Source organism: Trichosurus vulpecula, chromosome 6 (genome assembly GCF_011100635.1).
Source record: "Trichosurus vulpecula isolate mTriVul1 chromosome 6, mTriVul1.pri, whole genome shotgun sequence".
NCBI classification, from domain to species: domain Eukaryota; kingdom Metazoa; phylum Chordata; class Mammalia; order Diprotodontia; family Phalangeridae; genus Trichosurus; species Trichosurus vulpecula.
Genome location: NC_050578.1, coordinates 130,022,728 through 130,034,921, shown reverse-complemented (window position 1 = coordinate 130,034,921; position 12,194 = coordinate 130,022,728). Strand labels below are relative to the sequence as shown.

At 38.5% G+C, this 12,194-nt stretch overlaps 1 protein-coding gene across 1 annotated transcript in view; it reads right to left on the bottom strand.

Moving 5' to 3' along the window:
• The window catches only part of TMPRSS11E (transmembrane serine protease 11E), a 66,762-nt gene that overhangs the window by 22,347 nt on the left and 32,221 nt on the right, over positions 1 to 12,194 (bottom strand). Inside the window, exons 2-3 of the mRNA XM_036764398.1 lie at positions 10,809 to 10,933; positions 2,785 to 2,906 (exon numbers count right to left, since the gene is read on the bottom strand). Coding sequence (XP_036620293.1) covers positions 2,785 to 2,906; positions 10,809 to 10,933 — 247 coding nt within the window. The remainder of the gene's footprint in view (positions 1 to 2,784; positions 2,907 to 10,808; positions 10,934 to 12,194) is intronic.

Genomic DNA, 12,194 nt, shown 5'->3' with positions numbered 1-12,194 from the left:
GAAATCATAAGGGACTTACTAAAGTTGAACTGTTTTATTTACATTCCTACATGGAAAGATGATGAGTGTAATTCATGAGACCTCAGTATTAGGATAGCTGACAGAAATATACATATATATATATATATATATATATATATATATATATATATAGACAGAGGGCACAGGATGAGTTGAATATGAAGGGAAGATATCTAAAAAAAACAGAATCAAATTAAGGGATGAGAGAGGAATATATTGAGAGAGGGAGAAATGGAGAGATAAAATGGGGTAAATTATCTCACATAAAAGTGGCAAGAAAAAACAGTTCTGTAGGAAGGGAAGAGGGGCAGATGAGGGGGAATGAGTGAACCTTGCTCTCATCGGATTTGACTTGAGGAGAGAATACCATACACACTCAATTGTGTATCTTACCCTACATGAAAATAGCGGGAAGGGGATAAAAAATGGGGACAATAGAAGGGAGGGCAGATAGGGGGAAGAAGTAATCAAAAGCAAACACTTTTGGAAAGGGACAGGGTCAAGGGAGAAAATTGAATAAAGGGGGACAGGATAGGAGGGAGGGAAATATAGTTAGTCTTTCACAACATGACTATTTATGGGAGTGTTTTGCATAATGATACATGTGTGGTCTGCATTGACTTGCTTGTCTTCTTAGGGAGAGTGGGTGGGGAGGGAGGAGGGGAGAGAATTTGGAACTCAAAGTTTTAAAAGCAGATTCTCAAAAAAAAAAAGGTTGTTTTGCATGCAACAGGAAAATAACATATACAGGCAATGGGGCATAGAAATCTATCTTGTCCTACAAGAAAGTAAGGAAAAAAGGGTGGAGGGGAGGGGAAAGGGGGGGTGATAGAAGGGAGGGCTGACTGGGAAATGGGGCAATCAGAATATATGCCATCTTGGAGTGGGGAGGGGGGGAAGGGTAGAAATAGTGAGAAAATATGTAACTCAAAATCTTGTGGAAATCAATGCTGAAAACTAAAAAATATCAAATAAAAAATCTGAAAAAGAGAGATAGAATGGAAAAAAAAGAATTACTCATAATATACTTCCTTCCATACCTCTGTACAGTCATTGGTAGTACTCCCATAAAATTAGGACTAGACAAATCATTGTTATTTTAGAATATTCTGAGGCTAATGCTATTACCAAGAAGTATACACCTTAGTAACTTCACATCCATGCTCTGGCATACCAGTGGTATTCGCCTTCCTGCCATGTTTACCAAAACAATAGTTCATACTTCTCAAGCAGTTGACAAAGTACGTTCTTCTCAACAACCCTGGGAGACTGGCAGTGTAAGCATTCTCCTCCTTGTGTTTCAGATTAAGAAGGTGAAGCTCATAGAGTTTGAGTCATTTGCTCTAGGTCCCATAGGCAATGGGTGCAAGGGTCACAATTCAGACTCAGGCCTTGTTACATCATGCTGTCATGATAACCACAGCTCTTCACCATTCACTGTTGAAAGAGGAAGATGGCAGAACACCATGGAAAGAATGCAGGATTTGGAGTCAGATGACCTGAGTTAGAATCTTAGCTCTGCTACTTACTCTGTGTCCTTGGGCAAGCCACTTAAGCTCTTAAAACCCCGATTTCTCATCCAGTAAAATGAAGGTGTTACACTACCTTGTTGCAAAGGCCCCTTTCAACTCTATGATCCTATGAAAGTCACCCAAAAAGCAAAATGGAAATGCAGAAACATCAAAGGATTAGGTCATATTAATTCTTTAAGGCTTGCAAAGTGTTTTACAAATATTATCTGATTTATCCTCACCTCTGGGAAGCAGGTGCTATTATGGTCCCATTTTACTGATGAAGGAATGGAGACAGATAGCAGTTAAGTGACTTACTCAGGGACACACAACTAGTGAGCATCTGATTTAATTTGGGTCTTCCTGACTTCAGGTCCATCTCTCTATCCACCACACCACTTAGCTGCCCTACAGGAGTAATTTTCCCAGGTCCTCCATTCTAAGATCCCTTTATCTGCTACTGTCTCTTAGAATCCCTTATTCCCTTCAGAACTCTGCTCAATGGTCTCAACAAACCCCACCCCCCAAAAAATTTTACCTTGTGTGTTTTGTACAATATTCATTTATTTGTTTGTTTATTTATGTATATACTGTTTCCTCCTCCCCTCCCCCACATAAAATGTAAGTTCCTTGTGAGAAGAGATTGTTCCATTTTGTCATTGTATCACCATTGCCTACTACGTGGTACCTAGCACATAAGACTGTAGCAAATGCTTGTTGATTGGTTGAATCTGAAGGATCATAGAATCATCAACTTAGAACTAGAAGAGACCAGACTGGTTGACTAGTTCAATACCCTCATTTTACAGATAAGGAAACTGAAGCCTAGAGATTTTAGTGACTTACCTGCCCAGGGTCATATAGGGAATACATATTAGAGCCAGGATTCAAATCTAGGTCTTCAGACTCCACATATATCCTTACATTTTTATTTTTTTAATCAGCTGTTTGTCTGGACATTCTGAAACTTGAGGGCTCTGTCCCAATATGGGAAAGACATTCAGAAAGTTTGGAATAAAGAAATAAATTTCACCCTCATAACCACATTTTAATAACCCTCAGCTGTGCAGCCCAATTGGGCATCACCCCCCATTAGTGAAAAGGAAAAATGAAGAAAAGGAGGCAAGTGGTACAGCCAGTCATTTTAGCCTTGGCAGGGAGAGCTCAGTTCAGGTGCCTTATCAGTATTAATTGTAGTACTGTAAATCAAAGTGAATCAAAGTGACATAGAGGGAAGAAGATTCTGACTTACCATTGTTTCTATCCTCTGACTCATTTCCGTGAAATTTGTGGTAGCTTCTTTATCAAACTCATAGTAGTATTTGTCACTGGTGAATGACAAGGTGCTATAATAATTGTAGGTCTTCCGAGTATCTGCAAGGGGGAAAGAGATCTTTGTGAGATTCAGGAAATGCCACTGGATTCCTAAACACATTAATGTAACTGTTGACAAGTTACTCAATTCATTCCTAAAGAGGCCACATCAAGGTCTCACAGAGTCCACAGACAGCAATGGCTTCCCAATGGTGACTACACCTTTACGTTCCATGGGTCGATTGCTTCACTATACAGTGAAGAACTGTTTTTTGTTCATTCCTCAAAGTATTTGCATACGCCTAACTTTATCATTTCTAACTCCCCCTCCCTGATGGCCTGTCAATCTCATTAGATCATAAATTTAGAGCTGGAAGAGACCTTAGATATTACAGGGTCTGTTTCCCTCATATTACAGATGAGAAAATTGGTACTTAGAGAGATTAAATGACTTATCCACAGATACACAGCTAGTAAATGCTTGAGGTGGAATTCCAACCCAGGTCATAATGATTCCAATTCCAGCATTCTATCTACTATGCAATATTGCCTCTTTCCTTCCTTCCAGGCAAAACACGGAATAGGTCAGGGGCTATCCTTCCTAAATCTAGGCTAGATGGTATTTTTGTTGTTGCTGATACAAGCTGATGCATGTTATAAGCCCTTCTCTCTATCCCCTTGTAAAAAGATGAAAAGAGAGAGAAGTAGGAAGAGTATGAGGGGGTCAGAGCCTTTCTCCTCCACATCGGCCATAACAGCAATATATTTTTTCAACAGTCATCCCAGCAGTACCTCTGGCATAAAAGATTTAAATAGAAAGCAATATGACTGATCTTTTGATAACTATGCCAGAATTATCCATTGACCTGATCTAGCAAGAGCAAAGAAAACAGTTTTAAAAAGTTCTCTGAACACCCAAAATAGGAATCACACAATCTGTCTGCTACAATTCATGCACTTTTCAGAGATCTATTCAAGCCCTTTACTCCTGCAAAATTCTAATGAGCTGGTTTTCAAGCCTATACATTGAAGGGCAATGAAGGGGTTCCATATGGCAAGCACACTGACAGCAGAAAAAAAATGACATCTAACAGTACAGAAGACACAGTATTAAAAAACACAAGCACAAGAACTCAAAAGTCACAGCCATCTGGAACATTAAGTATAGCCACAAGTAGTCATAGTCATCTCAACAGGGCATCATAGTACAATTAATATTGATGAAAATGAACCTGTTATCAAGGAGTAAGTTGTGTTATATATTTAAGACAGAATAACATATAATACATTTTAGAAAGATTTCTACATAAAAATGCTATTATTATTATTATTCATATAGTTTTCTGCTCAAAGAAATAAACCTTCATTTACCTGGAAAGCTCAGTTATTCAGAATGAATCATTCTTCCAAAGCTGCTGGCAGTATAGATTTTACTCTGTCCAATAGTGTTATCACCTTCAAGATACTCATAAAACTCAAGGTGCACTTATTCTGAAGATGTGATCACTACCCAGAGCATTTTGGGGGAATTTCCCTACTATAACTGCCTTCAAAGCCTAAGTGACATTATTGTGAATATATTGAATGAAAGAAATCTTTCCCTTTGGTGGTAGACTTAAGAGAGACTAGATCGTGATCCCATCGGTAAAGGGAAATCCTGATGAGAGAATTCCCTCTATCATACTATATCAGTACATGTTCTGCAAATTACAATCCTACAGAATTACCTGGGTTGTTGTTTGTCCTTCATTCTCAAAGAGGAACCCAACATCAGGGAGGTGATGCCATGACATGCAAGTGAATTGGATTTAAATGAGGGGGAGCTGTGCAAGGTTACCAGGCCTCATTCTCTCCTCCAGAGCCATCTGAGACCAGTGGCAAGATATATCAGGATGGAGAAGGTCCTGGATGCCATGGGAGACTTTGGCCTTTTTAAGCTAAGGTCTTTAACAGGTCTCAGTTTGACTGAGGCTGTGCTCTTTCAGTAATTAAGGCTAGGTAAGAAATGAGGTAGAGAACTGCCTCTTTTACCTAGTCCAAAAAAAAAATCAATCTGGGAGGGGAAGACCTTCAGGGTTTCTGGCTAAAGCAAAAACAATTGATATTTACATTCACTCTGAACCAATCAGGACCTGAGGCACTGAGACTTGAAATTACTTGCCCAGGACCACACAGCCAGTATATGTCAGAAACAAGACCTGACTGAAGTCTTTCTGATTCAGACGCCGGCTCTATCCACTATAACATTGCCTCTTGTAATGCCTTATCTGCTTAAAGCAAAAAGTTTTGTTTCTATTCAGTAATGTAATTCAGCAAAGTAATGAGATTCATTTATATCAGTCAATTGATAAACATTTATTAAGTTCTTACTATGTTCCAGGAACTGTGCTAAATGGCTAGGATACAAAAAGAGTCAAAAGATAGTCCCTGCCCTCAAGGAACTTGCAGTCCAATGGGGGAGACAACATGCAAAAAAATATACGAGAAACAAGCTATACACGGTTTAATAGGAAATAATTAACAGAGAGAAGGCACTGGAAATAAGACTAGTTGGAAGACACTTCCTGTTAAAGGTGGGATTTATTTGGGACTTAAAGGAAGTCAGAGAGGTAAGTAGTTAGAGAAGAGGGGGGAGAGCATTCCAGGCATGGGGGATTCACTTCCCTGTTTATCCAACTAGAAAAAGTTTAGAATGGAAAATAATGGCCATTTAGTCTATCACAGTACCAAGCCAACTGGGGTTCCTAACTATGTATTTCAAAATAAATGATATTTTGATTAGAAAAAGCAACAACAAACAAACAAATATTTTAGATGAGGACACAGCTTTCTGAATCTTCCATCTAAGAAAAATTGTGGATCATAACTATAATTTTTTAAAGTCTCAAGTTTTCTTCCTGAACCCTGACTATTCTAAAAATGGTAATTGTCCCAGCCCAATGGAAATATGCATATATTCAGTACACGTATGAATAAGTTGTAAAAAAAATGGGGTGAACAGTTTTGTTTCCACAGAGTTGAAAGTATCCCTCTGTCCCCCTTCCTCCCCCTACCCCCAGCTTTAGCAAAATATAAGTCAGGTAACTGATTAGAACCAGTTCTAATCAGCTGCGATCTAACAGAGACCAGGCCTCTGGTCAGGTAAAATGTAAGAGGCTTGTACGCATGCTTAAACGAGCCATTTGAGGAGGGCATAACATAGGCAGTCCCACGGTTGCATCTAGCCAATGAAGAGCCTGGAAGGAGATTCGAAGTCGGGGTTAATAAAAGGACTGGCATCCATCTGAGTCCTTGTACTTCCCTTACTCTGCTAAAAGAATGTACCCATTTATTCAGTAGGGATTAATGTAAGATATAATTAAAACCTTCTTGGCCTTCCAATGAGTATTGTTTATTCCTAGACAATGTAAGTATGTTTCTAATACAGTCAACCATTTTATGGGATTTATTTGTACTTATCAGGACCTCGTTGTAAATGTTAATTTATTAATTTTAAAAAGAACAAATAACCCTAGAGGAAAAATCAAATTTTGCTTCTAAATTATAATTTTCATTAATATGTATGGCATTGTGGTTTTAAAATTTTAACCCTTGGTCTTTAATAAGTATATCTTCTAAGAAATTTTGGGGTTTTACCCTCATTGTTGGTTAAGATTTTTACTCTTCGTTCTCTATTTATTATGGAATATATGTTTTCTCTCTACATTATCTTATTTAAGTTGCATTTTCTTTTCTCACTGCTGAAAGAAAAGTGAATTCATTGGCATTTCAGACTCTTAGAACCCATAAAGAAAATTACAGATTAAACCCAGGGATCTCTACCTTGCCTTTGAAAGGGATTAGTGAACTGGAAAATGGGCCTAGTCAGGGTTAGCTACACCTCAATTGCAGCATTTCCAATTAAATGACTTAAAGTATTAACAGAAGTGGATTGCTAATTGTTACATCATCAGGTGGGTAGGTAGTATTTCTTCACTAGGGCTAGGAAGCTTATAATTTGTAAAAATAATTTCCTTGGTCATTTTTATAAATAATGCATTTCATTACCCCACGAATTATCATCCATTGCTCTCCAGCACAAGATACTCCTTTAAACGACTCCCAAACACGTAGACATCATTTTTATGAAACATATAATATATGCCTTCTTTCCCCACTTCCATTGGCTCAGCCACTCAAATGAAAGAGCTAGAGAATTGTCATTGACAACCATTACACAGAACTGCTCAGTGTATTGACTACTCTGTTGACAATGTTCGTGTTGCTACAGGACATTTGACTCAGAGGTGGCAGAAATAGCCACGTCAAGAAACTAGGTCTATATAGGTTATGTCAGAATTTCACACAGTCACAGAGCCAGAGTATGAAAGACAAAATGTCATATTACATGCCTGCATGCCTCTCCTCCACCCCAAGTACTAGATACCTCACCAAACACACCACATTTATCGGAAATAGGCTATCCCCTGCCAGAGCTGAGAACGGTAGGTTGCCTTGTCGCTTATTCTTTAGAGAGGAAAGCAGATTCTTCTCAGTCAAACAAAGGGGGCTTAGATATGCCTCTCTTCCTACAGAGTATTTTGTTTCTCTGTTTGTGTCTAGGTTTGCCAAATGTCAGCTGCTAAAAGGTTGAGCCTGAGTCTGTCCTATGTTTATCTCCTGAAACACAGAAGACAGATAACAAGTGTGAAATATTTATCAAAATCATAACAACCATTGTTTATTCAGGTGTACAGTAGGATGTTGTTCACCTTTGTTGAGGGAAATACTTCAGTGGCAGTTCCCTGATGCACCTGAATCATCTGAGACGTAAAATATTACCTACATTGGAGGGCAAAAAAAATGGATTAACTATTTCTTGGATGGCTTTGGGTCAGATTTAGAATTTTTAGTTTAGTTGGGAGGCAAAATGATCTGTGCCTTGGATTTGGAAGAGATAAATGATAGTTATATCTCAACTACTGAAGTGTTTAGACAAGTGTGAACACACAGGCATGTTCTCAATTTGAATCTCACAGGTGCCAAGCATAGATTTAGAGTTGGAAGAGATCTCAAACGCTGTTTGATGATATTGACAAGTGTAGGTCATTTAAAAACCAGGCATATCAATAAAAACTTATAAAAAATAAAGAGAACCTAAGCATTCTTCAGGCCCTGTCTCAACTGTCAAAAAGCCAAAGCAGAGAATTTTGAGACCACTATCTGGGTAGATCCAACAACAACAACAATAGCGAACATTTATGCAGTGCTTACGATGTGCCAAGCACTGTGCTAGTATCTCATTTGATCCTCATACCAACCCATGAGGTAGGTGCTATTATTATGTCCATTTCATACATGAGAAACTTAGGCAAACAGAGGTTTAAGTGGCTCGCCTGAGGTTACACAGTTAGCAAGCTCCTGAGGTTGGATTTGAACTTAGGTATTCCTGATTCCAGGCCAGTCACTCTGCACCACCATGTTGCCACCAAAAAAAAAGAATAAAAAAATAAATTATAATAATGAAAAAATAAAACCCTGGTTTCACTTGGGATTTTGCTCAAATTATGCAGAAAACAGCACAAACATTAAACCTCTCTTTGGAAAGTAGGGATGGAAACTGTAATCATTCAGAACCCTGTCTGACAACAGAGCTGTGTGACCTGAAGCAAATCACAGTTTGAGAAACATTTAGCCCCTGTTTTTGTTGTTATTCAGTCATGTTGTACTCTTCATGAACCCATTTGGGACTTTCTTGGCAAAGATACTGGAGTGGATTGCTATTTCCTTCTCCGGCTCAGATTCCAGCTCCTTCCTCAGATGAGGAAACTGAAGCAAGCAGGGTTAAGCAATTTGCCCAGGGTTACACCTAGTTTCAGAGGCTGGAATAAAACTCAGGTCATCTTGACTCCAGGCCTCATGCTCTATCCACCGAGCCACTTAGCTGCCCTAGTCTCTGTTTTAGCTGAGAATAACAGGTTGCAAGGACCTTTCTTTTGTTAACAGGAAATCAGCTTCTCCACATAACAACCATAATAAGACTAACAGCTTTCAGTGTTTCCCCACAACATGGTGGCCTGTGCCTCCTCCTTACTTCCGGAAGCAAGGATTCACTTTCCCTAAGAGGCAAAGCTGTGCCTCAGAAGTACTTGGCCTCTGCCACACTGAGTGCAGCTTCATGGTCATCTAAAAGCCTAAAAAGTCTCACCCAGGTGGGGTAGGGGCTCTTTCAAATTAATCCATTTCTGAAGCCCACAAAAGTTACTGTACCCTGTTAGATTTATTTCCACATGGAAAGAAAGGGGACAATATATGGAGAAGCTAAGGACCGCTATATCCTTCTTGCATATCTTTGCTGAGTTAGGGCAAAATAAACCTCCTTTTGTTTAACTGTGCAATGACTTGTCAGTGCCTTAATCCACCCCAATATCAAATCTAAACTAAGAGAATGCTAGCATTAGGATTACCTCTCACACCAACAAAGAGAGCCAATTGAAATCTAACCAATGTGATTGTATACTGAAGGATGAGAGAAGAAAAATCTAGTCCCAGATCATACTACCAAACCACTTGCTTCAGGAGAACAATTCTCCTTTTCATTAGTTGAAATAAAGCAGAGCCTTGTTTTCTTCATCTATGAAATGAAATGAGGAAAGTGGGGTGCTCATTAGATAAGCTGTATGGCCCTGTCTAGTCCTAACATTCTATATATCTATCAATTTCAGAAGTTATTCCACTTCGAAAGAGAATGTCTGAAGGACAATTCAGGACCATCCTAACATCATGGGAACCTTTGATTCTATCTTCTGTGAAGTGCCTGATCATAACATAGTCATTCTCTTCAGAAATACATTTCATAATACATTTCATCCTCTTTAATATCCTATAGTGATGTATAGGACAAGATAGAGTCTAGAATGGTGATGGAAGAACCCCTTAGAAAAAGGCCAATATAAACACTTCACTACAGAAACAGAGTAGAGCCTACCCTCAAACTTTCCTCAGCTCCTAGGGCCTTCTCATCCTGGAATATTGCTCTGTCATGCTGGCTCCCTTTTCACATTAATGAATTCCTCCAAGAGTCTCCATTTAGAAGAAGTTCCTAGGCTATGTCCATTCTTCATTTCCCTCTTGGCTCTGCTGCTTCTGACTTATCAAACATTCAACACTCATAAGTACTTCCTATCTCCTTTTTTAGTTCTTTTTTGTGCATACTCTTACCCATTAGAATGTAAGTTCCCTGAAGTTAGGGACAATCTTTTTGCTTATTTTTGTATCCCCACTGCATAGCACTGTGTGTGGCACATAGTAGAGGCTTAATAAATGCTTATTGCCTACTTACCTACACCTTCTCTGTAATGTCTGAGGCATCATTAAATTCTTTGATGTCAGAATTTTAAATATATTGGGTTTTTTGTGTCAGGTTTTCCTACACTTTTAGAGGGTTCAAGGTATTAGACCTGAGATTCTGTTATGTTTTACTCTTCCAATTTAAACCTTGCTTTTGGAGGACTTGGGGGGAGGTATTTCAGACCTGTGATTTTATTGGTATTGGAAACCCTCAATGGAGGAACTCCCTCTATCAAGGCAGATTATCAACTGTTTAGCAACTTTTAGTCTTGTAAAATTATGTGTGGCCACATAATTTTTAAGTGACACATGTAGTGACACAACTAGTGAGTATCAGAGCTGGACCTTGAACCCAGACCTTCTTGAGTCTAAGGTCAGTTCCACTATGCCACATTGCCTCTCAGGTCTTAATTGATGTTTGTTAATGACAAAAACTGAAAGACGTGAGCTACTGTGGTCTTTAATAATCTTCCCAACAAGAAATATTGACCTATAAACAATGCATGAAGTGATGAAAATTCAAGGAAGGCTTATTCATAAACAGCTTAATTATGGAGCTAAAAGAACAAATCTAAAACAAATAAAAATGTGAAATTTGTCTACAAGACTTAGAAAAAAACAATTGATACTTACTATATCTCGCATAGTGAACAATAAGTCCAATGCACACTGCCAGAACAATCAGGGATATAAAAGTGATTAAGCCAATAACCCATGGCTCTAAACAGCTTCTTTTTCTAACAGGTACAAGAACAGGTCTGAAAAAGAGGAGGAAATGTATCATGTTACAATGTGTGATAAATCCTAAATCTAAGTGAATCAGCTGTTTCAATGGAAGAAAATGCTGCCCTGTAGAGATTTATCCATTCAACAGACGTGTGCTCACAGAACAACAAGATCTGAGTTGGAAGGAACTTTAGAGGCCATATCATAACCCATCTCTAAATATGAATCTCCTCTTCAGCACACCTAGTAAGAAGCCAACCAGGCTTTTTTTGTAGATTTCTACTTCCCAAGGCATCCCATTCCACTCTGGAGAGCTCTAGTTGTTAGGAAATATTTCCTGACATCAAGATTAAATTTGCTTCTTTGCAACTTCCATAAATTGCTCTTACTTCTGTGGTCTGGGGCCAAGCTGAATTATAGTTAATTATAACTTTGAATGTGAATGGGATGAACTCGCCCATAAAATGTAAACAGAGAGCAAAGTGGAGTAAGAATCAGAATCCAACAATATGTTGTTCACAAGAAACACATTTAAGAATGAGAGATAAACAAAGAGTTAAAATGGAGGACTGGAGTAGAATTTATTATGCTTTGACCGATGCATAAAAAAAGGCAGGAGTAGCAATTTTGATTTCACATAGAGTTATGGCTAAGATAGATTAAATTAAAAGAGATAAGGTAACTGCATTTTTATAAAAGGTACCATTGACAATGAGGCAATATCAATATTGTACCTATATGAATAAGCCTAAACTTTCTTCCAGGTGAAAATCCTGCAAATACTTGAAGATAGCTATCATGTCCCCTAAGTCTCCTCTTCTACAAGCAAACCATCTCCACTTGCTGATCCTCATTTGTGTGGCGTCAAGATCCTTCACCATCCTGACTGCTCTCCTCTGGATGCTCTCCAGCTTACCAATGTCCTCTTGAAAATTTGGCGTTCATAATTGAAAACAACACCGCTGTTGTGGCTTGATAAAGTCATAGCATGGTAAGACTGTCACCTCTCTGGTCCCAGACATTCTGTTAATGCACCCTAAGACTACATTTTCTTTCTTAGATGGCATATCACACTATAGTCTACTAAACTCTCTGGATCTTTTTCAGATGACTTGCTGTCTAGCCATGCCTCTACCATCCAGCATTTGTACAACTTACATTTTAAACCATAGTGCGGCTAGTGTCTTTCATCTGCTGATTATCTCTGATTTGTTCTATATATATTTTGTTTGTATATAGAAGTTTGCATACTATCTCTCCCATTTCACTGTGAACTCAATGGCAGAGATTGTC